At 37.5% G+C, this 27,324-nt stretch overlaps 1 protein-coding gene across 1 annotated transcript in view; it reads right to left on the bottom strand.

Annotated features, from left to right (window-relative positions):
- Positions 1-27,324, bottom strand: part of ERICH1 (glutamate rich 1) — a 98,209-nt gene that overhangs the window by 56,300 nt on the left and 14,585 nt on the right. Inside the window, exons 3-4 of the mRNA XM_032185265.1 lie at positions 11,945-12,079; positions 10,678-10,680 (exon numbers count right to left, since the gene is read on the bottom strand). Of these exons, the coding sequence (XP_032041156.1) occupies positions 10,678-10,680; positions 11,945-12,079 (138 nt within the window). The remainder of the gene's footprint in view (positions 1-10,677; positions 10,681-11,944; positions 12,080-27,324) is intronic.

Raw genomic sequence — 27,324 nt, 5'->3', positions numbered from 1 at the left:
GCACACATTCTTTTTTCCTGCCATCTTCATTTTCTCCTTCATGTTAGAACCAAGCTTTCTGCTCTGTTTTTATGGTGTCCAGAGTATTTAAACAGTGTGGTAGCTTATAACAACAGAAATTCTGCATTCAAACAGCTTTCTTCTTGCACCCACCTCTGTATTTTTTTAAATGTGAGAACTGAAATAACAGCGTTGAAACAAGCCAGGTTAGACACAAAAAGCGACATGAGCACTAACAGTGAGAAGAAGAGCCAGGGTCACATTCTTCTGCTTAGTATTCAGAAGTGCATTGTCTGTCAGCAGATGTTTGGGTTTTAACTGTAGGATATCAACATGTTGCTTTGGTTCAATACTAACAGGTTCACAAGCTACAGCAGAGCAGAAGCAGTCACCATTTTACATGCACCACCTATAGGCAGTCAAAAGGAAAATGCCACATGCATTAACGGTAACCAGAAACCTCTCCAAGATCTACAAAACAACCAAATCTCCTTCCACAGGTGATGAGCTGAGATACAGAATGATGAAGCACTCGAGCAGTCAAAGACACAGATGAATCTGTGTATTTACTGACATGCCTTCCCCCTTAAGCCAGTACCCTACTGACTTCACCCTGCTGCTCCATGACAACTTAACAAAAGCTTAGGTCTTGATTGTGTTCACTGTTAAACAAGGAGGTGAAAGTAGCCAAGCGGGGTCACACTTTGGGAGTGCTGGGGGTCTGCTCAAGTGAGGCAGCAACTGTGACCACGCTGACTTTTTGCTTGGATCTAGGAATTGTGGTGGCGGCCTGTCCTCTCTCTCTCTCTCTCCTGTTTCTTACCAGTTGCCTCAGCATGACAACAGTGAAGTGACTGAGTGGGCTGGGGGCAAGAGTAGAAAATTGGTATGGGAAGCTAAAGGAATGCAGTCAGGAAAGGTAAAAAAATAAAAAAAAATAAAAAAAAAATAGAAGGCCACCATGCCTCTTGATTCAGTGATGCTTATCTGTCAGAGGAGGGGATGCTCATCAAAAATGTTTGAAATCACTGTCATCTGAAATCAAACAAAAAGCAAGGAAAAAATGCCACAGAGATAAGGGCCCTAATTTTCTCTGCTTCACATACTGCCAGCTGATTAGCTGAAGCTACTTTAATCAAATTACAGACTTGTAAACAAGAGATTCAGTCTGAGACCCTGATTGTATCATCGAGAGTGAAATAAGAAACAAAGAAATGATGAAAGGCAAGTGTACCACAGACAGGGAAGGTAACAAGCAGAGCAAACAAGTCTCAGTAAAATGCACTTGTTCATCAGTTCTTATTCCGCTCAAGCACACGCTTGCCTTTTGGGTTCCATCAATTGCTTTTACTCTGTTGAAATGTGAAGGCATACCCCAAGATCGGGGTTACCTTGTTTTCTGCACTATGGAAACACAAAGCAGTAAGATCTCATTTCAAAGTTACATTTTTGTCATGCAGGTACTTAAGGCTTTCTCAAAAGTATGCACAAAATGAATTAATTACAGCTCTCCTGAGACCCAACCTGGAGTACTGCATTCAGCTCTGGGGCCTCCACAGCACAAGAAGGACATGGCAATGTTAAAAATGCGTCCAGAGGAGGGCCACAAATATGATCAGAGGGTTGGAGCACCCCTCCTACAAAGACAAGATGAGAGTTAGCATTGTCCAGCCTGGAGCAGAGAAGGCTCCAGGGAGACCTTATAGCAGCCGTCCAGTACCTAATGGGGGCCTACAGGAAAGCTGGGGAGGGACTCTTTCAGGAGTGGAGTGATAGGATGGGATTAATGCTTTTACATTGAAAAAGGGTAGGTTTAGATTAGCTATTAGGAAGAAGTTCTTTACTCTGAGGGTGGTGAGGCACTGCAACAAGTTGCCCAGAGAAGCTGTGGATGCCCCAATCCCTGGAGGTGTTCAAGGCCAGGCAGGATGGGGCTCTGAGCAACCTGGTCTAGTGGGTGGTGTCCCTGCCCATGGCAGGGGGGGGTGGAACTAGGTGATCTCTAAGGTCCCTTCCAACACAAACCATTCTGTGATTTTATAGGTATCAAAGACCACATTAACAAAACCATTAACATGCAGCCACGGCTATGGTAAACCATTATCAGTATATCACATTACTACAATCTTTGTTTTTCCTCAATGCATTTTCAGCCTTCCCTAGCATCATAATTTCCACTGAAGCTCTGGGACAAAAATCTTTGCCATTAGACTTCTAATGACATCTTCCAGAGGTTTGTTTTTTTTTTTTTTTAATTGGGCTGTCTAACAGCATGTATCTACAAGAACTACTGAAGACTTCAGTGACATTAAACAACTTCTAATCCATATCATAATGCGTAAGTTCTGTAATAAATCCATATGTTTGTGGATATATTGGCATTTAGAAGATGTAAATAGTTATAGACAGGGAAAGTTAAAAGTGACTGGTTTATGTATTTTATGTAAACCTTAACTGTATGATTCATAGTTATAGTTCAGATTGATAGCCCAATCCTGTGTTTAAAAAATGTCAGTGGGCAGCAGCAGATTTCATGCTCACCTTCAAGAGGTGCAGACTTGTTTGTTGTGAAATCAAGAGACATGATTACTCGATTCTGTCTGGCTGCTTGACAGATCACAAATTGCTTGTAATACTACTACAAGATACTGGTATCCTGGGGATGTTTTCTGAAAGTGACTGTCCAAGCTACCTCTACCTCAAGTGTTCATAATGTCACATGTAGTACACTAAAAAAAAGCTAACCCTAAAGCAGTCACACTAGTCAGCTAGCTTTTGCAGCATGGCGCATAAGCAAGCATCAACCTTGAAGTATATATATAAATTCCCTGGAAATCAATAGGCTAAGTTAAACAAATTTTTAGAATTCTGGAAGTTACTTAAAAGAACAGGTATCATGTTAAAAAGGAAACCTGTTCGTAACTGTAAATGTGACCCACTGGATCTATGTTTATTTATTTACTTTTAATAAGCTTAACACAACAATTAAACACTTTATTTGAACTCTGAAAAAACACATGCTTTTTAAATTTTTATCAATTTCAGAATTACCTGTGGCAATTTTACCTATTAGGAATGTCATTGCATCTGTCAACAAATGTAAGATCTACAGAAAGAACTTTTTTGGGGAAAAAAAAAATCTGAGGTACAGAGCTGTTCAGATACCTCAGATATCTCTGAACCCAATGTCTCTACTTGTTTGTTGCATCTTTTGCTGTAACTACTTCCAAAATGTCAAGTACACTTAAGCTGAAGAAGAAACTGGCTGAGAGAAAAAAGTTACTTAGCCTCACAGACATCTCCCCTTTCAAGTTATTGATTAATCTATAAACATCAAGAACGTTATGGAAAAGCTTATATTAACAGCCTCAGAGTGTCATTGTGCTACAGCTTGCTTTTGAAGGACAACAAACACGAGAATGCCTGAAGTGGTCGACAGCTCAGGAAAATCTGCCTTTCACAAACAGTGAGCCATGCGTTAATTTCTTAAGGACCATGCAATAAAACACTGGTTTAGTGATAAACAGCGGCATGTAAACTGGCAGAGAATTAAAACCAGAACATCCAAAATTAACTAGGGCAATTAGGACATCAAACAGTAATAGAAATTTAAAAGTTAACCTGCCTACTAGTACAGAATCATACCACCACTATTTTTTCCTTGCCTGTTTATTGAAAAAGCACTCTTCCAAGCAGTAACTCTTCCACATTAGGTTATCAACCTGCAAGTGCTTTATTCTATCTTTCCTTTCTAGAAGGGAAAAGACCCATGGTCTGAGGAAAGGAAGAAAGACACAAACATTATAGCAGTACAGTTTTAGAAATAGCTCAAATACTTTTTATTTTTTTCCCCAGCAAATTGTAGAAAAATGTCAGGACATCTGCTTATAAATCATATTCACTTATTAATGCTATCATTTGAAATATAATAAGTGAATCTGTGCTTCAAAAACATTGATCATAATGCTAAGTTAAGAATCGTACTTGACAGCATTTAATTTACATGTGTTATTTGGACATATTTAATGAAGTCCTAAATTAGATGTTATTTTTATCTGCAAGTATTCCATAATTAGTTAGCTGGTGGATTTATTATTTGATGGAACAAGTCTGGAAGGAAGAAATTTTATTACTTTGTTTACAAATGTAGTATCTGCACTTCCAAATTTCCATAGTTCCCTCAAAATGTTTTGTTAAACACTTTGAATGCTCAGAACACAGGGAGTTGCCACAGTCAGGCCAGTCAATCTAGGACCACCGTACCAGCCAACCTAACTACAGCTTTTAGTCATAGATTAAAAACCAGATTCAGAAAGGCAATTGCATGGGTGCTTAAGTTTCTTTGACTTCAAGATAAGTGGAGTTTATTCCAAGTTCTTTCCTGAACTGTAATCATTTATTTAAAATTGGTAATAGTTGTCATTGCTGAGTACTGTTAAACATTACGATTTATACTTGAGACATACTACAAAGACAAGATATGTTTTTAACACCAAGATAATTGTAAGCATGAATGGATTGCTCAGCATTTAGAAGTGCAGGGATTTTTTAATGTAATTTCTTAACTGTCTTCTACTGTTATTTCTTCCAATTATTATTATTTAAATTGATACAGTATTAGTTTCTTCAATGACAACTCTGGGAAATCTGCTGTTATTGGGATGCTGGGACATGTTCAAGTCATGTGGTATGACTCCTAGAATGACAACTGTAAGATGTGAGCTATTAATATATTAAAAAAAAACAATAAATACTTCCAGATTTGGATGCCCTTTCCTTATCAACACATACTGCCTATGAATTCAGAACACAGAGATACAGTTTGAGACTGCTTAAAAAAATAGCTGTCAATGTAAAATTGTAATCAAAGCTTGGTTCTGCAGGGACTGGCAGGAAGCTTGCTGCTACTTGGCATTTTCATCAGTAATTAACATTAAAATTACTGTTGATAAAAAAAGCAATGAGAATAGAGAAACGATACATAAGCAGTACTTGGTAATAAAGTCCTTAACAAACAAATGCTAACACACACATTTTAACCACAGTCCAATGCAGCTGTTTATCAGAAACATTATCCAAGAGACTGACTTCTGGAAATGGTCAAGGTATCACTATCTCAAATAACATGAGGTCTTGGTGCAATGCGGTAGCAGAAGAACATTGATACAATTTCTAGGCATATATATTTTTATATATATAAAAAGACAGTAGTGGGTAGAAATACAAAGACTATTTTATTTCAACACATGGCCTTGTAGAAACCAAAAATATTACAAGCAATACTGAGTTCATATTTCAAAGAGGATGTTGTGAAAAAGGAGATACAGAAAAGAGCTACAAAAATAACTTGAGGATTGAAGTAAGTATCTTAGAACAACACACGATAAGTGAATCTGTTTTATCAAATCAAAAAGATTGATGGGTGACTTGATTATGGTGCTTCTTTGTGGGAAGAAAACACTGTTTAAAAAAGGCTCTTTACTCAAATGGAAAAAGGAAGAACAAAGCATTTTTCATTTATTTACTTATTTTAAGATAGAGGACAATTAACTATTGGAACAAATAAGCAGAAAGTAGTGGAGTCTTATGACATCTTTGAAATGCGCATGGTATTTATTTATTGTTGCAAACAAGCAGCTGAGCTTTGTGTAAGACCTCTCTAAGAGGTACAGAGGATTAAATTACATGGTCTAATGATTCCCCTGGTTTCAAGCATTATGAATCTTTTTGTAACCTTCTATTTCACAAGTGGTGCTACCTACCACTGAACAGGTTCACTGGCAGCCTTAGCTGCTTAAAACATATTGTTCCCTTGGTGTTGAGTACCTCAGTTCTGTAACGCATCAGATTTCCAACCACCTGCCAAGAATGTAAGTAGTCAACACACGATTCCAACTAACATCTCCTTAACAACAAACAGAGGCTTAAGTAGTATTAAGCCTTCCTAAAATGGCTGCCTTAAACCTTAAGTGAATCTGAAGACACTACAGAAACTTGTCTTTTGCTGATCAGTAAGTTCAAACATTTTTGCCAGCAGAACCACACTTAGAAATGCAGTAGTTTTTAGAAGGTTTACTAAGGATCCCTCCAAAGCCACTATCCCTCATGGACACGGCTAGTAATTTCCTGGGATGCATCTTCCACCTATGTTCAAATACCTTAATTGACTTGTGAGAGAGATCTCTAAGTTCATCACCTCGGTTTAAAACTCTTACTGCAGTAGCACTGATTGGAAGAAATAAATAACAAAGATCAGAAGTCCAAAGGTCAGCTGCATTAACAATTGACTTGTATGCATCTCTCACCTACAATTTGCACTACCCTGGGCCAACAAATATGCTCCAGTGGGTGAGGATACGTACCAAAGAAGTACCTTCCACATTATTTCAGACTTGTCAGCTTTCAGAAGGTAGAAGAAAATGGGTTGCTTTCTTCCATTTCTCTAACTTGACTTCTTTACAGCATGGCAATGGAGTGTCTGAGATGGACTCTTTGTAGCTAAAACACTAGCTCATAATGCACCCATCAGCAGGTAGGATAAAGCACAGTTAGGTCTTGCTCCTTTTGTCTACATAAAAGGTTTCAGTAAAACCAGGTAGGTTATTATCAGGATAGAAACAACAGGATATCATCAGATGAATACTGCACTGCAGTTCAAGAATATGAAGGAAAAATAATTGAGACTTGACAGGAACAAAAAGGGGTTATGGAATTAAAAATAAAGAATTACTCTAAAGAACATGACTCTTTGCATTCTCTGTTCTTTCATGTGCCCTTGACTTTTGCATATTCCTGAACTGTTACACACTGTCTTTATTTTCTACTGTCTCTGGGTCAAGAATTTGCTCTGCCATGAATCTAAGAAACACCAAATACCACTTTGGGACTCTCTATAAAAATATGGATTTAATATTAAAACACTTCATAGAGAAATTATATTCCAGTCCAGTGCTTTGTGCACAATAAAATTATTTTATGTTATAGCCTATTATCTTAGCTTATATTAGAATGTTCAGGAAGAAATGTTGCTGGAGAAATCAAACGGTTATCTTTGAGAAGGAACAAGGCTACACTTTTAGCATTCACATTTTAATGGAAGATACAATATTTCTATTGTTTCACCTGTCTTGAAATAAATAGCAAGAACTCCACAGTTTAGCTTTATCTTATAAAACAAACTACGCAAAACAAATCAAAACTAAGCTACTGCTTTGGAGTAAGTTAATGAATACATAATTAAAGTCTCCTGGATTCTCCTTATTTTGAGAACATCCTTTAAAACATAGTGAATATTTAAGGGACTACTCCTGAAGAAATATTTCTCAATAAAAAGATAATAAAAATAAATAGAATCATAGATCAAAATTAAAGAGCTTTAAGCTATGAAAATATTGACTTCATGACCAGAATTTGATATTTACTTATAGCTCAAAATCACATATTTTTATGCCCCTGTCAAAAGTATAAAGTCCATTGCTAAAATAAAGTTGGCAATGCATTAATATGTACCAATGCAAACACAAAAATCTTTGAAAAAGAAAATAAATTCTCTATATTATTTCCTCTCTTTACTATCTAATTCAATTCTATCAACAAGAGGTAGACCTGAGCACACCATCACAGTGACTCAAATCATAAAAATAATCAAGTCAAGGAAGTTCTTAAAATAATAGAAAACACGGTCTGATATATTGTCCTATGAACATAGGGTAAACTTTACTTTCACTATTTTCTTGAAAGACCAAACAGTCTTAGATTTTTCTTCTGATTATGAGACATTCATCAACCACCAGCTTACACAAAGGAAGCAAACCTGAAACTTTATTTCCATCCCTCTCACCTCTGGGAAGTCACATGAAGAAGCCAAGACACCTCACACAACTCTAAAACCCAACTCTGTTGGGTCATTTACGTATGTATCACAAGGTAATTGCATAAGGTCAGGGGCATGACCGGTCACAATTAACTTATTTGACACAATAGGGAAAATTTTGAAATGCTAAAAACAACATGTAGAGGCAGATAGAGAAACACATTGAAATATGCACAAAGACCCACTTTTTTGTTTTTCTTCTTAAGAAGCTTGTCTGGACAAAATTCATTTCATTATGACAAGACCAACCATAAAATAGCTACAAGCTTAAAGAAGAAGAATGGACAAATACAAATTTATTTTATAGCTGACAAGAAATTAATTTATAACTGTAATTAACTTCAATTTTTAATAACTCAGAAACATGTCATAGATAAATTAGTGTAGTGACTATTTCATTTTTCCATGGATGAATTTAATGCAGTGAAATATCTGCCATAGCGCATCTATTCCCCCTAATAATCTTGTTATATTAATTTAGATAGACACAAATGTTGTTTTCTTAGTTTATAGAAAAAGTCATGCCACAAATCTGCAATGAAATGTAACTAAGTTCATAGAATGGCTGAGGTTGGCAGGAACTCTGGAGGTCCTCTGGTCCAACCCCCTGCTCAAGCAAGGCCATCTAGAGCAGGCTACCCAGGACCATGTCCAGGCAGCTTTTGAAGATCTCCCAGGAAGAGACTGCACAACTTCTCTGGGCAACCTGTGCCAGTGCTCCATCACCTGCACAGTACCAAAGTGCTTCCTGATGTCCAGATGGAACCACCTGTTTCTCATTTTGTGACCACTGCCTCTTGGCCTGTCAAAATTTTAATCCCAAAATAAGGTCAGAGTATTTTCATGAGATAGAAAATAACTTTCTAGTTTATTGAACCTGCTTATCTGAATTTCCACAAAATTTATTTCCCCCACTTCTGGGTCCAAAAGCTAAAAAAAGCCTAGAAAGGCACTAGATGCACCACGTAATCTGTAGTAAACATATGTGCACTTGAAGAAATTTAAGAAAGCACAGCCTCTCAGAGGCTTAACCTTGACTGAGTTAAATGAACATAGACTGAAGGCACTCATTTGACGTTTATCATTGTCACATTTTGACTGATCCACTTGGGTGTGTGAGGGATTTTGTTATATTTTTGAAAGCCACACAGACTCTGACCTCAGAATCAGTCCCTAGATACTTGCTCATATGCATATCTACTATTAATGGAAGGATATTTGAAAGTTTTTTCTTTAATTAAATTTATTTTTTTTCTAAACTGAGGAGTCAGACAGGAAACTCTCAATAACACAGTATCTTCAAGAAAGGCAACACTGCTTAGGTAGTAAAACCTCTGAGCTTTTACCTCTACACACTACTAGAGGTTAAACTGTATCACTTTTCTGCTTTACTGTAGCCATCACTTTTCGTTTTGATGTATTTCTAACTATTCTGGGTATACAACCATATCTAGACCAGGAAACTAAATAATACATGGCATGATTTTTTCCATATTTTCTTTCCATATTTTATAAGCATTGCCTGAACTTGCAGCCTTTGACCCAATTTTATTTAAATCCTTAAATTAAATACAATAAAACACATATACCAGAGTAAAATTAACCATATTCTTCAACTCTGTAGGATAAGCACAAACGTCTAATTCTGTAATCCACATTCAGAACAAATGTGTGTCTTCAACTGTAGCAAGATCTAGCACATAAAAAAGGACAGTGAAACACTAGAATACATGGAAAAAGGCTGGTAAGACAATCTTCCTTCCTAGAGGTTTTTAAAGAACAGATTAGGAAAATGCCTGGCAAGAATGACATTTATAGTCAAGCTTACCTTGCAATCAGAATGTAAAAAGCCTAAACAACACTTCAGACTTATTTTTTCTTGATTCCATGATAACCTATAAAGTCACACAGTAAACCAACCCGAAAACGTGTCTCCCAAAATTCCATACGTGTTTGTTAACTGTTAAAGCAGAACCTAAAATTCAAAACCTATTCTTACTGAATGAACACTGAGACTGGGATCAGCTGTAAGAGATCACCATCCAGCTCAGTACTGTCACTAAGCAACACCAGAGCACTACTTACTCCCATCGTGGTTGAAGAGTATTTTTTGTTTGTTTGTTTTCAGTACTAGAGGAAAAAAAGATTAAAGCCAAAAGAGCAAGTAAAGCCATTGTTCAACAGTATATCCATTGTAAAACTAGACAAATATTTATATGTCCCTAAGAAGGGACAATATAATGCAACCCTAAATTCTCTTCTGCTTTACTGCTATGCAATATATGACCATCTAGCATGTACCATATAGTGATTTATTGCTAGATTTTCAACAGTAACTGAGTAACTCTACCACAAAAGATCTGTACTGATACCATGAGTATATCCTAAGATAAGGGTATAATCTCGGTTGTAGAAGTGTTGAGAGGGTTGGGCTCTGAAGTTATATTTAGAAGTCATGCAAGTCCCTGTATAAAAGCAAATGTTATAGGGCTATTTACCAGCTAAGTATTATGAGACTTAATTTACTCATTTGCTGAACACAGAAGAAGGGAAGTGTTCCTCTAATGTCTGAAAGGAAATCACAAAGATTAAGCAGAGATCATACAACATGGAGGAGGAAAAAGACTGCTTTAATATCAGAGTAAGCAGCAGCTGGAACCTGAAATGCTGTAGAACCCAATGAATTGTCCAAAGATAACTACGTAATTAAAATGTAAGGATAATTTAGGAATAGAATCTGGACTGAGCGCGAATCCTTTCTTACAACGGGAAAAGCAAAACTTGCAAGTTGTGCACTGAAACACCTTCTTTACCTTAATCCCAATAGAATCAAGATGTACTGTTATATTAATCTGATAAAGTTATTTCTTCCCTTATCCAAGACAAAAGATCTCTTAATTTCACAGTGAGAAAGAACATTCAGTGTGCCACCACCAGTCATGCTCTACATTGACTCTGTTGCACTAACCTCATATGCAGATTCAAGTATGTATCAGGCTGCCTTCATGGCATGTTTCCCCACACAAAGGTGAGATGCCTTCCCACGTGTTACAAGCAGGATACTAACCACAGCCTGTATCAAGAACAGAGCTCTGAATAGAGTACAGACCCAATTTTCAAGCTGAAAATTCACCCATGTGGGTACTGTTTTCAAAAGGCAAGGCACACTTGCCTTTCTGTATTTGCAGGTTGAATCTCAGGTTTTCCTTAGTGAATCTCCAAGTAGAAATAGGCAGTATTTAGTAAATTACTATTTATTAAATATTTTACCTCAGCAGGCTTACCTAGATGTTTACTTTGCTGTGGACTGCTCTTAGTAGCTGTTAATAACATAGCAGATGACAGCGATACACAATTTTGAACAAACACATCCATAGAAACATAGCAGTTGAAAAAAACTAAATGGATCTGTCTTATGTAAGCTAAGCACTTCTTTCTAAGATGGAATCACTTTAACTGCAGCAATAACATTCAGAAAAACATGTTTTTTATTGAAGTTCACTTAAGAGACCATTCCTCTACAGATCCTGTTCTGCTTCTCTTCTATCCTTTGACAGGTTCTGAAGTTATCTGGTCACAGCTTCTCATCAGAACACCTCTCAAAGCTTATGGATTGGTATTGATTTCCTACCACATCCCAACAGGTGAACTTCTCCCAACAGGGAGAGGTAAGCCTCTGGTAACTCCCCAGAATATCTGCGTTACGACTTAGTAAAACAGGTGTGATCTAGTGTTCTTCTTAAAAATAATATGACAGTAATCACGCATTATATACATGTGGTACTTGAATGGGAGAAGCTGAAGACTTAGTCTCCAGATATACTTTGTTATTTCAGCAAGGTCAACAGCACTGTATGGTTATAAACAAGCACTGTATCTGGTCTTCAAGCTAACAAAGGATATGAACCCATACGAATATACATCTCAATTTTGCTTATGTTGCAAAACAGTGACACCCACTGGCAGCAAGAGTTTAAATACTTAATTGTTGCAATTTGGATCTACTTGGTGATGCTTGCTAGCAAGTTTCTCTGAGAAAAATTCATCACAGTAACAACCATACAAACTTACCTGTAGAGTCAGCACTATCCTCCGAGTTTTCAGAAGCTGAAATACTATTAGTATCTTGAGTAACTGCAACATAACCCTCAGGAGGAAGATTCACTGTGTACATTTTCCTTGGAGGCAGAACTGTATTGTCACTACCTACAAAACAGAAAAACAAGGTGTCTTGCTATTGATCTCAGTAAAGATTTTCTCAAACATTTTGCCAACTAAAGCAAGAAGAACAAGTGGTCTCAAAATCATTAACGAGAAAAAGTGAGAGCGTGTCAGATGTGGAATACTGAAATTATTGTACGACCAACAAAATTGCACTGAATTCTGTAGCAGCTACAAATAAATTAATTCTCCAGAGGTTAGTTCTTTCTATGAGAAACACTTTTTTTTTTTGTCATAGAATCCTTCTGCCCTAACTTAAGAAGCTTCCACTTACAATGATGCACTAAAAGACACTACATATTTCTCCCTATTCAGCATGAGCAGACACTATTTTTGTAAGAACTGTTTCACAGAAGATGGAGAGATTAAAAGTGATACAAGTAATAGAAAAAGAATCACAGAAGTGTGGTTTGTCTATTCGCAGACTTTTTAAGATATAATCTAGGTGCAGTTGTAAAGGGCACAAAGATAAAGTGAGTCTGAAAACCACACTTGACTAAGCCTCAGCAATTCCTGCCCAAGAGGGTTCACCTCCCTATCTCTTCTCGAAGAGTGCCAAGAGCCAGCTTCCCAACTATTTCATTACATAAGAAATACTATTTGTTACAATAGCAGTAGGCTGCTTTTGTAGAATTTCTTTCCCCTTTAAAAAGGTATTTAGAAACGTACTACAGCACTCTTGCACAATCTTGACATTTGTTTGCTAGGCAAGAAGTAACTCTGTAGGAATGACTGATGCTTCTCTGTTCCAATTACTTTTTTTTCTTTTTCTCTGTAACGACAACAATTGGGATCAACTACAGGGAGACAAAAGCCTATCTAGAAGACCAAGATGTTCAGGTTGTCTCCAGATGCTTCACTGTAATTTTAGATGGTTCAGCATGTTCTTTTCCCATCAGCTTGCTCCATAAGCCAGCATCAACACAGCGTAAAGCTTCCCTCCTTGAGGATAACTTGCCCCTTTAAAAATAGATGGAAACGTTGTAAATGTTGTAATGCTATTTGCTGAAAAGGTCTTTGGCAGGTGCACAAAATTAAGGATGTGCACAGATCTGAACACAGATGTGCAAGATCTGAAATGATCCAAGCCCATTACCAAGCTGTACCAATGGGTAGATGAATACCTCAATATTTAAAATGTAGCTGTGTCTGATAGAAGCACAGATCCCTAACAAGAATTATTTCTATAACGAAATAGCTTTCACCAAGTCCTTTTCCATCCAAATAAGTAATTTATCTATACAGGTTGAAATTTCTCAGATAAAACATTTCCAAGAGTTCAGCATGACTGATCACCTAGATATCTGTGATGATTACATTTCAGAATATTTAAGGCACTTTTGAAAAGCTACATATCACAGTTGTTTTTATTATCAGGATGCAAGCTTTTTATTTTGATAATACATGAGAAAACAGTTGTTTTTCTTGAACAAGCCAAAAAATTTCAAACCAATGTTGATGATGCTTCAAAGGCTAATAAAGGAAGTTAAATAATTAATACAATATGATGAAGAGCAATTATGTGATTTGGAAAAAAATTAACTAAAATTAATTTTGAGTAATTCTTTTACAAGTCCTTTTTGCGAAGCTGATGCCAAATCACTGAACTGGCAGTACTTGCATTGTTCCCCGCCCCATGTTGATTAATGATGAAGTGTTGGTGATGGTTTTAATTTACAAGTATGTGTAAATATATTTTGAATTACTCCCTTCTGAATAATTTTAAAATTTTCTTTCCCTGCATTTCACCTTTTTTCCCCCCTTTATTTTCAAGTTCTATAAAACCATAGACAACTGTAAAACATTAAACTCAATTTGCAGTAGTCATGGCTAACTAAAACCCTTTAATCATACAAGAATTGGATTTATTAGGGGATACATTAACCTCCTAGAACAAAACAGCTGAACAAAACAGAATTTGGGGGGGAAATCTGTTAACACCTACTCTTGCAAAGAAGAACATTAACAACTGTTATTATGTAAAGGAGTGAGCACTCAAAAGAAACGTAAGAAATTTTTAAATGGAAGCCCCCATATTATTTACCCTATGTAAATCTTGAAGTAGTTTATAAACCATGAATAAGGCGTTAGTCTTTGTTAATCCTGTATAATTACATAAAACCAGTTACCATATCATAAAAACAGTACATGCACAGCTGTATAATCTCAGCACATCAATTGCTCAGTCTCAAACCACGAAGTCTGGAGTTTTCCAGACAGAGGCCAGTCTCCCTGGGCTAAGCAGAGATGGATTGACTACAAAGTCCTAAAGCTGCTGCAAAGCAGTTAAGCATCTAAAAACATGACACCATACTTTTTTTAAAAAACATACGCATATTTGAAACTAATAAAAATAATTAGATACTGGAAGTACTCAAAAATGCCCTTCTTCCTACTAGTTAGAAGTCATGAATTCACCAAATTGATAATTCCAGTAACAAAACTAGATCACACCAGTTATCAGTGAATCCCTAAGTGATTTGTTGCAGCATCATTAACGAAAGAAGTACAGTTTGGAGGGAGCTACATTTTTGTAACCTTAACGTGTTATGGGAAATTGAACAAATGCACTTATCCAAGAAGCATAATGGGTGTGTTTTCCTTGTCTAATGCACCACAAAGAGAAAACTCAAAAGTCTTATTGTATTTGTATACAGAAAATGATAGGTGCTTATCCACAGGTAGCATAGGGAAACAATTAACAGTTTATGAGGTTTCATTTTATTCAATAAAAAAGCACAAATATTTAAAGAATGCTTACAAAATCAAAGAAGAACAAATATCATTCTTAAAGGTAAACTATGAATACAGAATAAATATTTTGAATCAACTTGTCTCCTATTCATATTCCAGTCCACAACTTTCCCCACACAAGGCTCCTTTGCATATAAATCAACCTTGTGCACGGAGTGGGGAAGTGCATCTAAACTGCATCGTTACCAAGGTTACATCTGCAAGGATGTCAGCAGCCTGGCTAGCTATGTCACCGCTTGCTGCCCTGCCCCAGACAAGTACAGGACCTTTTACGGAGCTGAGGGTAAAGCTTCCATCTCACCTTAGCTGAGTGAAGTTGCCAACTGCTCAGTCTGTCATCATTTCAGGTAAAGATAGTGTGTTTTGTTTCAGGTTAGTTTTACAATCTTAAAGCTTTTTAAAGCTTTCTCCTACCTGCAGCTTGGAGTGTTGGTATTTCAGCATGGCTTCAGCCTGAACATCTTTGTGCTGTCACACCTGGCAACACCTTGAACATGTTCTGGCCACAGATGCATTCATGTAACCTCAGCCCTGTGCTTGCTGGTAGGAATGACTGATTAATCCCTGGGCAACGATGAGGCTTCATGTTTCTGTGGTGGGTTGGCCCTGGCCAGCAACCACCCAGCCGCTTGCTCGTTTCCCCCTCAGCAGCAGAGGGAACAAATGGGGTCAATAGGCATGGGAAAGTTCCTGGGCTGAGATAAAACTAAGGAGACTGGTAACTGCTGGAAGCAAAACAGACTTCATTAAGAGAAATTAATTTATTGCCAGTTAATATAGATAGTTAATTGTGGGTTTGGGCATTGGGAAGCAAACACCATCCTGCTGTGGGGTTAATTTTGAAGGAACTAGAATTAGCTGTTAGCTGTGGAACAAGACAGGGAAGCCCCTGGACTCTTCTCAGAGAGGCCACCCCTGCAGCACTCCTGTTACCAAAACCCTGCCACCTCTACCAAATATGGCTTCCCATTCTTACACCAAAAACCTGTCTTTATCAGCAAGTGCTTTCCTGCAGCTCAGAAAGCCTCAGTTCCACAGTGTGGAAGTAGTAGAGCAAATAGAGGACCAAGGACCAGTGGTCAGCCAGAACCTCGTGCAGACTTTTCCAAACAGTAGCCAAGAGGCAAGTTAGCTGCCCCTGACTTTAGGAAGTTTCACCTTGGAAACACCCAGCCATCACTTGGGGAAGAGCAGGAGAAGAGGTTAGCCTCAGAAGAGTTCCTTATAGAAAACCCCAGGAAGGCAGAGATGGATGCTGGATCAAAGCCAAGGTCTGATTAACCCAGAGCCAGGGATTTTAACAGAAGTCGATATTCTTCAGGTTAGCATTTACTGTAACCCCACTGCAGAAGAAATGGTCTTGACAAAAACAAGGCTCGAAGGTGATCTGTGATCTCCTTTAAAATGTTTGCATTACTGTATTTTGTTGAATATAATCATATTCCAGCCCTTATTTTCATTAAATATAAAGTAGATTGAAGCTATGACATGAAAATTAGGACACTTGTTTTAGCGAAGTGACAGCCATCACACTAATGGAAGCTTTGTGCTACTTTGCTAGGTACAAAGTCACCATTGCAGGTAGGAACTTAGTTTTCACAAAGATATGGAACTCCCTTACGAAGAGCTAATAGACGTAATTTACTATCATGGTAATCATTTTAGCTTGTTTAACACCTCTAAAGTGCACAGTCTTTCTCATTTAATTAATCCTTAAATAACTTCTCATCTGCAAACATTAGTATCCAATCCATCCCCCTCATTAAATGGAGCTTATTGTTTAAATGAGGAGAGCCACTCAAGTAAGTCTTTGGGTAAAGATACGCTCCTTCCAAAGATTCTTCATCATTTTCTAAATAAAAGTTAACTGACTGGCTTTTGGATATCTAATGATATCAAGTTATGCTACTTGCTGTTATCATGTATTTCATTGGCACCAATACCTGCATCAAAATACTGAAAAATCATTTGCTTCTGCAAAGTATACTTCAGATTTACAGTTTTAAAGATGTCTGCTATTCTGTTTTGAATGATAAATTCCCCCGCTTGCCAGGTAAGATTTCATACTGTGCATTTTTACTCTAAATTGTAAAATTTACATAGACCCAAACAAATAAATAATGAAAGAAAAAAAATAATCAAGTGCATACCTCCAGCTCAGAAAATACCCAGGTAGTGAACCATTGGACAACATTATTGGGAAGCAGTACAGTATCCCTACTTTATTCCAATACTCTTTTCAGCAATGCCACTGGCAACTGCATAGAGGTTTAGATGGCAGTACTAAAATTTCTAGATTGACCTTATTTTCTGCTACTGTGTAAACAGTTGTCTTTAGACAGAGAAGGTCCACTATCCTTTGACATTCAAGAAATAGCATGTTTTTGCTTCTCTCCCAGATTTGCAGTAGAAGCCTGGCCACATTATCCAAGTCTGCTCCCTGTTCTTAGGCTGCACACCATTTGTGTCTGGCAGCATGCTGTCGCTCAAGTCACTTCGTTCCAACCTCCATCCTGACACTTCATGTCATTCTAGGTGACACTTCATTAAGAACAGAGAGCTGAAGTTACAGAGGCTGCTCCCTCTGCTCAACTAATGGAAATGGCTATAAAGTAAACAAAGTCTGTACTTACAGAGTCTTTCCTAAGCATTCCCTTTATGACTTGGTGATTTAATACTTCAATTAAATAAATAAAACTAGGTCTTCTACCCACAGACCTTTGGCCCACAGTAGCTTGTGCAAGTTAGCACACTGCTGGAGAGCTAACAAGATGGATGATCAGAAGCAGTTTCTTTCATCCTGCCTTAATTCCTTTGAGGAATTAAGACTAATGTATGACAATCTACACCTGGTCCTCACAGAATCATAAAGGCTGGAAAAGACCTCCAAGATCTTCTGGTCCAACTGTCCCCCAACCACCAATATTACCCACTAAACCACGTCCCTAAGCACCACATGACCACTAAGCTTCTCAGGAGACTGGATGAGTACAAGGTTTCCCCAGGCAGTTCCTTAGGGAGATAGCACTCACCCATAGCTTAACACAGATGCAAGGTATGGATGGAACCAATGCCTACAGCAGCTCTCTCCCTATGGGCAGAGTCACTCATTGGAACGGGTTGCCCAGGGAGGTTGTGGAGTCATTGTCCCTGGGGGTGTTCAAGGAAAGGTTGGACATGGTGCTTAGGGACATGGTTTAGTGGGTGACATTGGCAGTAGGGTGATGGTTGGACCAGATGACCTGGGAAGTCTTTTCTAACCTTAATGATTTCATGCAAATTGGAGACAACGGAAAAGAAAGAGGGTAACTGCTGTCCAGCCTTACAATTCTTCCTTTCCAACATACTCAGACAAAGACTAGATTTTTCAATGAAACCAGATACAACGACCCAGTGCCAGCCGTAGCCTTTTCAACTAAGTGTATTGCAATATTTTTGGAAAGAAGGGTCTACATCATATTTAAAAAGCTATATTTCAGCCTATGTATTCAAGCGTGAATGTCTGAATAGAGGAGAAGGGGAATGGAAGGACGAATAACAGCACCCAAACTAACAATTATCCACATGCCTACCTTACATTAAAGGTCTCATACATCTAGATGTGGTACTAATGTAATTATTTTTGTTAAGCCCTGGCTACTTTGGAAAAGCCATCTACTTTGGATTTTATGTTCTGCTTTTAAATTGTTTAGCTTTAAAAAAATTGGAAGATAATTTAAAAATCTAAGGTTCAAACACCCATCACAGGTCCTCTTAACACTTCCTTATTCAGATTCATCACCTAGCTGAGAAGTATGCAATTATAATGTTGTCATTCAGCAGCACTGAGAACTTCAGTGCCTGAAGTGCTATTAGGGCTTATGCACAACGAAGGGCAAAGTACCCATTCTTAAGGGCTTTGGAATAGAGCATGTTTCTTTTTGTGGCAATTCACCCATAACTATTTCTCAAAGCTGGCTCATTATTTACGCCGCAGGCTCATTGAAGTCTTTCCTATTTATTAGCATTTTGCTGTACTGTCTCATGATTTCTCTGACTCTAAACGCTGGTAGTTTATTTCTGCCAGCGTATTTGCACATCTCACAGTTTTTATGGCCATGTATTTATTTTCATGTAGATTGCAGCTTCTATATAGTATAAGATTAACATTTGTTTCCACTGAATACTAGGCCTTATTATATTCTCATTTGTATTAGAAGCAGGAATCCAATTTCTTTCTTAAGAGCTCAAACAAGTGTACGATGATCTAAAAACAAATAAAGATTTTTTTTTCCTTTTCCTATTTTAAAGTACGCCACAGGTCATTATATAGCTACACAAAGAAAAGAAACAAGGAACTGTTCTCTTGGTTTTCTATTTCTTACATGTGTTTTTTTTTGTAGCCAGCAAAAATGACACTCATCTATGAGTTCAGTTTAAAACACATTTGTAAACCATTTTGTCTCCTGTTACTATCTCCAATGGAATAATTGAAGAAGTTATCAATGAAAGTGACATCATCAAACAAGGAATTTATATACCTCATTAGATTACTAAAGTCTGCAGGCTGTAGAAGTTTAATACAAGTATGCTCATAGGACTAGAAGATTAAAAGAAAATAACAAAAAAAAAAAAAAATCAAAAGTACTTCCTTACCACTGTCTCTTCCCTCACCTTGATGGAAATAAAATACTTCAGAAGGAAATTAAGGTCAATAAATATATAGCTATTTTATGAGGCCAAAAGTTGAGATAGGAAATTCATAAAAAGCAAGGAACAACTGAGCTCAAATTTATTTGCTTCACCACCTCCCACAAGTACGCTAACTCCTAAGATTTTATTTTTTTTAGACACCAAGAAAGGCTGCACTATAGCTCATTTTATTGAGGATAGGACTTACTAGTATTACTCAAACTCAGTTTCATTACGTTAGACCTGGCAAACATTCTTTGTCACAGAGAAAACAAAGAAAAGTAGATATGCTTCTTTTTCCTCTTCTCACTCTTCAGCTATGTATGAACTATTGGAACATCAGCATTCCTTTGGAAAAAGCACAACACAAAGTGAGAATGAAGTAGGGAAAAACCTTGAGCTAGGAAACCAAGAAACAGAATACTTCCCAGAACAGAATTTGTCTACAGGTAGATGAAAATTTTAGAATTCTAAGACAGAAGAATAATAATTGTATACAGGTGACATATATACTATTAAAAAAAAAAAAAAAGAGCAGCTTGTGGCACTTTGAACTTTCTGAAAGCTGAGTATCTGAGGTAATGATGAAACACTATACAGCTGAAGTGTTAAGCCACTTTTTTTAACAGCTTCATTTTCTTGTATACATCCTGGAATATGATAATAGATGATATTTTGCTTATATGTCTAAGAAATCAAGTTGTATAAACATGAGAATAAAGCTATCTTAAAAATCTTAAGTTAGCACATAGCTCTATCATTTCTCCTAGTGCTGTAGATCTTATTTGTTCACACAAATAAGAACACACCTTTCCAAAGACAAGTTCATACCTGTCAATCAATATAATTTAAAACATAATGCAGTAGCACTGAATCTAAAAGGCCATGTCTGTGTTGTAATTATCTAATTGCACTCACTGATTGAGTGATTACATTATGACTGGGACTTACCTGAAATTAGTCCAGGAAACAAACAGATGTGCTCATCAGAATAAAAGTAAACAAAGTTTAAGGTTTAACCACTCCTTTACCCCCAAGGCCACCATTTTTATCTCATAGTCATCAGTAAGAGTCCACTCTTGTTTGCTGACAAGAATAATGCAAATCCCGGGAGCACAAAAAATATGGGAAATCCTTTGCCCTGAACTTAATTCAGTAACAAATTCACAGTATAATACTTGCACTCATTTCAAGTAATGGTTAGAAGGTACAGTTGGTGGGAAAGACAAGTAGGAAACAAGCAATGTGTAACAAGAACAAACATGAAGTTTGACTGAATAACTACAATTTTGACAGTGACAGCTTAAGTTCACCACTCACAGCATACATGGGTGCACGAGAGGCATCTCACACACATTTTTTTGTCATTAATGCATTAAAATAATTTCAAACAGGAAGCCAGGGTGGACAGCGCAAATGCCAACACACACACAAACCATACTGGAAGTTAGATTTACCTCAGGATTGTCTGTCAGCCCTCCTCTAGTTGAAACAAGTCCATTTTATTGAGATAACCTTACACAAGCCATTTTCTGTTTCCTTTCTCAAGATAGCGAGCTTCCCTGCAGCTGGCTACAGCTAGGTTTAGAACTTGTTTACACATACAGCTAAAGCTGGCATTTTCTACTCCAATTAAGCAACTGCTACATACTATTAGATGAGCTATTTGTTAAATTGCTTTCAGTTGTCACAGAAGCCAGCAGATTTCTCTATGACAGCGAAGCTGTTTGAAATGAAGATGTAGAAGAGAAGAACAAGTGTACATACATACGCAAGAATGCTGGAAAAGGAAAGAACGGGTCAACCAGCAGCAAAAAAAACATTGCTAGGGGAACCAGAGACCAAACGACAAGGCAGTTTCTGTCACAACTGAAGTTAGAGATATTATACAGGCAGCCCACTCACTCTGAACAGAGACAGGATATAAATACATTTTTTCCTCCCCCAAGTCCCAGATTTTTACATTCCCTTTCAAGCATATAGCTACCTGCTTGGAAATCTGGTTGAGCCCTGTTTCCACCATAACCACAAGAGGCTGGTGTCAAACATTCGTTTTTGGATATATTTGTTCCATTTGCACAGTATAAAGCCATTGTAATAAAGCATGTAATGAGAGAATTTATAGACTCTTGAGAGAAGAACACAAGACTGTGTGACAACACTTTGTTGTATAATTATAATCTCCATTGCTCTTGAGCTTATTCACAATAGACAGCCTTTCAGAGCAATTAACTGCTGAAGTGATGCTGAACTGCTGAACCAGTCCCTAAAGCTGCTCACTGCATTGTGTGCTGCTAGAGTTTCTGTCCTTAAGCGTAAGCACTTCAGCAGTTTGATCAACTGAAAGCCAGTACTGACCATATATATAATATATATTTCTTTGACAAGTGTTGCCTTCTAGGTGCTTCTGTCACTAACCTAAGTTTTCTATAACATGATGGCTCCAGGAAGACAGGAGTAGGGCTAGTAAGGAGACAGTCCATGTATCGCAGCTCTGATGATTTCTGAAACACAGTGTACTGACAGCATTAACAACTGTAATGGAAAAGGTAGGGTGGACAACCCACACAAAGAAAAGTCTAACAGCTGCACTGAATTTTAACAGGAAATCCATACATGGAACCCAGCAATGCTGGGATATTCCACAGGTGGTAAGATTCATGTTTTTATTTTGAAAACATGAATTAAACTGCATTTTTGTCTACTCTGGTAGAACAACATAGTATTCTCCCCCAACCCTCCCAAAATTAAAACTTTGAACTTTGGAATAGTAATATCTTCACATTTTTCTTCATTAACACTTCAACAAAAGGAGGAAACAAAAAACATCAGGCAGGATGTCTCCACAAGATCTCACACTGTCTAGGCCCTCTGCATTTCAATTTTGTTTAACGAAGTAGGGAAAAAAGACAAAAGTGAAGCATGCATTCTAGAAAAGATTCACCTGTATACAATTATTCATCTTCAATTCTTAAATTTTAAGCTTTATAAGGACGGACAATGCTAAATATCAATCAGCAAATTCCAAGCCCTTTAAGAGATGGCTAATAATCCTGGCCAAGAAAAAGACCCAGGATTAGGGAGGCCATTAAAAATTCAATTCTAAAGGTAGCAAGTCTCAAGTCTCTAGCCAGATACATGGAAGTTTATTTTAAATATGCACTATTAAAGGTTTTATGAGTAATTAGCAAGATTTTAAAGTATCAACAAAAGTAAAATCAGAGAATTACAGGTCTCAAGAGAAATATCCGCCATGAAATTAATCCTTGTTGCACATAAATGCTGCCCTAAAAAGGGTTGAAAACAAACAAAATCAATCCTCAAAATACAAAATTCAGACAAAGGCCACATTTAAGCGAGTAATTTATACTTAGAAATGCTCCCTTAGTCATTTGCCAGACACTTTTTTTTTCCTCCCTTCCATACAGCAAGTTTTTAGGTATTTACACTTGAAAACATGTTTGCAAGGTCATGGAAAAGAAAGTTAAATCCCCTTCTTTGTAGGAGCTTTCAATTTTCCATTTGCTCTTTAATACTTTGGCACTCAACAATGCTCAGGTTAATTACATATATGCCTTGTTTTTAAAAGGTTTAAGGTAAGAGAATAGGCTATCTAAACCCTCTATAAATTTCATGTTGAAGCAAGAAGAACCTCTATTTGGAATCCTTTTGAATTTAAGAGCCATAACTTAAATTTAATGAATTTAAGAGCCATTTGAAATTAAGAGCCATAACTCTTGCAATAGAAAAATCAGGTTCCTTAATGGAAGAAATGTTTAGAAAGTCTTACTTATTTGTCCTAGGGATAAAATCCTTTTTTCTTTTTTGTTAAATTAATTTTCTTACTGAAAACTATGGCAGAATAGGGAAAAAAACTATTTAGGAAAATTAGAATCCAAAAGGAAGGTATACTCCTGAACAAAAATTTCGGCCACAGATTGATTAAGGTCACTTAAAAATCTTTTTAAGAGTGAGATATAAGCAATTATCCTCCCTCTCCTCCCTCGTTGGGATTCAGAAGAACAGTGGCATCTACACATTTTCTCCAACCCTAACAGAACTATCCCCATCCATAAGAAAATGTAAATATCTATCAGAAGATCTGTCTGAAGTCACAAAAGACAGAATCCCTCAGAATTTTTATTTTATCTCCAACTATTCTTGGTCTTATTGTAAGCTTCTGTTCTCGAACTGTGTGTGTAATTTTACGGGACAACCATTTCTGATACTAAACTAACCTTTCAAGATTAAATTAGAACAAGCCATAAACACTGGTTCTGGTGTTTTGAATACTTAAGCATCTTAACTTTAACTTACTTGATTTGAAAAGACGCATTTAAATCCAAGTATTTACAGGATCCAGAAGTACAGCCTTAAAATTTTATGGACATATTTCCTATTATACTTCAAGATACAAGATTTGTAGCATTGCTGTAAGCATTCTAATAAATACACAAAACTGGAGGTGTGTGTGGGGTAGCTTGTCAATGTTGGAAACGCTATTTTCACAATATGAAAGTTGGTGTTAAAGGTAAGCTAAACATTGTAATGAGTTTTGTAGCAAAAGCTGTTACTCAATGCTAGAAAATACTTAGACCTTAAGTCAAGTTCCTTTTATGGAAATCCAGTTTCTTACTGACACTAAATTTATTTTTTCAGTAGATTTTTGTAGGACTGACAATCACTTTCAAACTAGGAAGGAGTTCATATCTATGCTAAAAATGCCTCTCATTTTCCATTCTCCATCTTAAACTCAAGACTACTGCTCCTTAAACAGCCAGCTTTTAAATAACTATCTAACCCCATAACCCTTGTTGTACTAAAAAAGAAGTTACTTAATATAAGATCAGAAAAATTGGTCAATGCCTTTATGCCTTTTTTTTTCCAAGACTACACAGTCGATTGCTCCAAATCTTATAGCTTATCACTAAACATATACTTTCAGTGTTCAATGCCATAAAAATCACAACATGTAGATGACTGTTCATGCAAGAGCTCTTATTAAATTTGAATGAAGCCATAAACAGAAAAGAATGGTTATCTACTGGCTTCACAGCTGGGTAACCGATTTCTCTTTTCCTATGAGTTTATCCCTACAACCTTCTCCAAAGCTTTTCTCGTTTTTTAGTAGACATTTATAGAACATCAATTAAGGCGGAACCCCTTCTGTAGTACCATAGCATTTACTTGCCTCCAACAGAAAATAAACTCTGGTAGTTTGCTGCTAATTTAAAGGACAGCCTTGTTGCTTTACTGTGAAAATCCTAAATAAGGAGATATGGAATTGGTCTTTTTTTGCTTCATCTTCTTTCCCATGAGTTGCATTTTACCTGCATTGAGATTTTGGATAAAAAGCCTGTGTTTATACCTGGTTCCTAAAACAGTATGATTAAAATTAACAAGAACAGAGGAGTTATACATCAACTAAGTTCTCCTCACCTCCCACTTCAGCTGGAATTTGGGCAGACCATAATTTATAAGGAACGCCAAGCACTCAGTACAAATGAAGGCATTTTTCAGCATAAGAAGTTACCCTGTAGTTACACTAATTCAGTGTGTCTTCATGATAGGAAATGAACAGCCTGTTAACTGTTTCCCGAAGACAATTCTTTCCAAATGCTATTTAATATCACTTTATAGCATAAGTTTAATGCTTTATCAGCCCTTCAAAATTGTACATCATTATCAACTTCAGAAAAGTACAGATGTAGAAAAACAAAACGGGCAAACAAATGGAAATACAACAAGTAGAGACTTAGAGGCAATCTTCTGTCACTACATGCAACACAGGACAACAGCCACACAAACCTTCAAAGGCAAATTCCATTATGAAGGGATGTAAGAAAGCACTGTAGCCAGGCTATTACTAGCCATCCTCATTGCAGAGGGGGTGAGGGTTTGCTTTGTGTTTTTTTTGTTTTTTCTTTTAACCAAAAGAAAAAAACACGAAAAGGCAATGGATGCACAGAATAGTGGTTGTTGGAAAGAACTTACAAAGGTCATCAGTCATTCAAGACTGATTCAATTAGATCAAGTTTTCCAGTACATTGCTCAATTTTTAATATCTCCAAGGATGGAGATACCAGAACCCTCTTCTAAGCAACCCATTCCAATGCTTGATCAGCCTCAAGGCTGTATTTTACCTGCCTCCCCACCCCGGGGAATCACACCTGCCACAATGCGTTTGTTGTACAGTTCAGTCTTCTGTTTCCTCCCTCCACCCATCTGGTAGCTGAAGTAAGGATACTTCCTCCTAATTGTCTCCAAACTTCAGGAAGCTCAGTTCTCTGTCTCTACTCATACCTAAGGAGATCCAGCTCGCTGACCATCATGGTGCCCACCACTAGACTCTCTCTAGCTTGTCACCACCTTCCTTCTACTAAGGAGCCCACTGGTCACAGCACTTCCAGCATGGCCTCACTCCAATACGGTCTCACCAAAGTAAGGTGCTACTCTATCTTCTCACAAAAGGTACAACTGCTTCCTCCGACCTGCTGGCTACACTGCTAATACAGCACAACACGTAGTCAGCTTTCTTTGTTGCAAGGATGCACTTTGCTGACTCACCCCGCTGGGAGTCCTCCAGCACCCCAGGTCCTTTTTGGTAGAGCTGCTTTGATCCCCAGCCTGCACCGTAAGTTATTCTGTGCCGGACACAGGGCTTTGCAGTCCAGTATTAATCTCTGAGGTACATGCTAGCACATAGACATCTATTGAACTCTGTATGGCTGATCACCAACTTTTAAGACTGGCAGTCTCTCCACCTATCTGATCACTCATTTGCCTAGCTGCTATCTTACCACACTGGTGACGAAAATACTAGGGGAGGCTGCGTTGCAGGACATGCTAAAAATTAAACAATATGTACAGCGTTATTCTTGCCTTCAGGCCAATCGTGCCATCATAGAAGGCAATCAGGTTGATTAAGCACAACCTGCCTTTGTTAAATCAAGGCTTACCACTCCTGGTCTCCTTTTAGTTATTCCCATGCTTGGAAATATCTTCCAGAAGGATTTACCCTATACTGTGTTTGCAGTTTCCCAGATCCTCCTTCTTGCCTTTCTTGAAGGACGAGTATATTTGTCTTTCCTAGCCACCATGAGTTTTCAAAGATGATTGAAAGCAGCTTCACAAGCCAGTAGCCAGATCCCCTGGATGCACACCATCTTGTCCCACTGACACGCAATTTGCTTGAGTACTCCGCAGCCATCATCATCATGTACTCTGGGTAATGATTCTTTCCCATAGACTTTATCATTAGGCTCAGGGTCCTTGGAGACTGGAGGACAAATCTTAACAGTAAAAACCTGAGGCAAAAGAGGCACTAAGCACCTCAGCCTTTTCCTTTTCTTCAATTACTAGTTCCTTGCACGTTGAGCAGTTAGTCCTTTGTATATTCAGACGAGTCTTCCATTGGATTCTACCAAGATCCCTGAACACAACTCTGTTCCCATGTAGTACACAGTTCTAATTCGACTAGCCAATTTACTAATTTCTTTCAGGACTTCGATCTTCTGTCCCTCACCACACCTGTGATCAGTTCTTCCCTGTCTGTAAGTAACAGGTTTAGCTAAGCACCATCCCTGGAGAAAGCTTTTTATACTCTAAGGGAATGTGCCTTTGTATTTCAAGTCAAACAGTTTAATGACCTCTTTCAGTTACAGCACAATTCGATTTTAGATGAGCTACAACACAAAGCAATTCACACTTGTTCTACATGTAAGCACAGAGCCTTTCACCCGCAAGCAATACCCACAGCTACTTAATTTCACAGCTCTGTCACCTTTTGGCAATAGCACCCATGT

This window comes from Aythya fuligula, chromosome 3 (assembly GCF_009819795.1).
Source record: "Aythya fuligula isolate bAytFul2 chromosome 3, bAytFul2.pri, whole genome shotgun sequence".
NCBI lineage: Eukaryota > Metazoa > Chordata > Aves > Anseriformes > Anatidae > Aythya > Aythya fuligula.
Note: the sequence above shows the minus strand (reverse complement) of the source record. Positions and strands in the feature narration are given on the sequence as shown.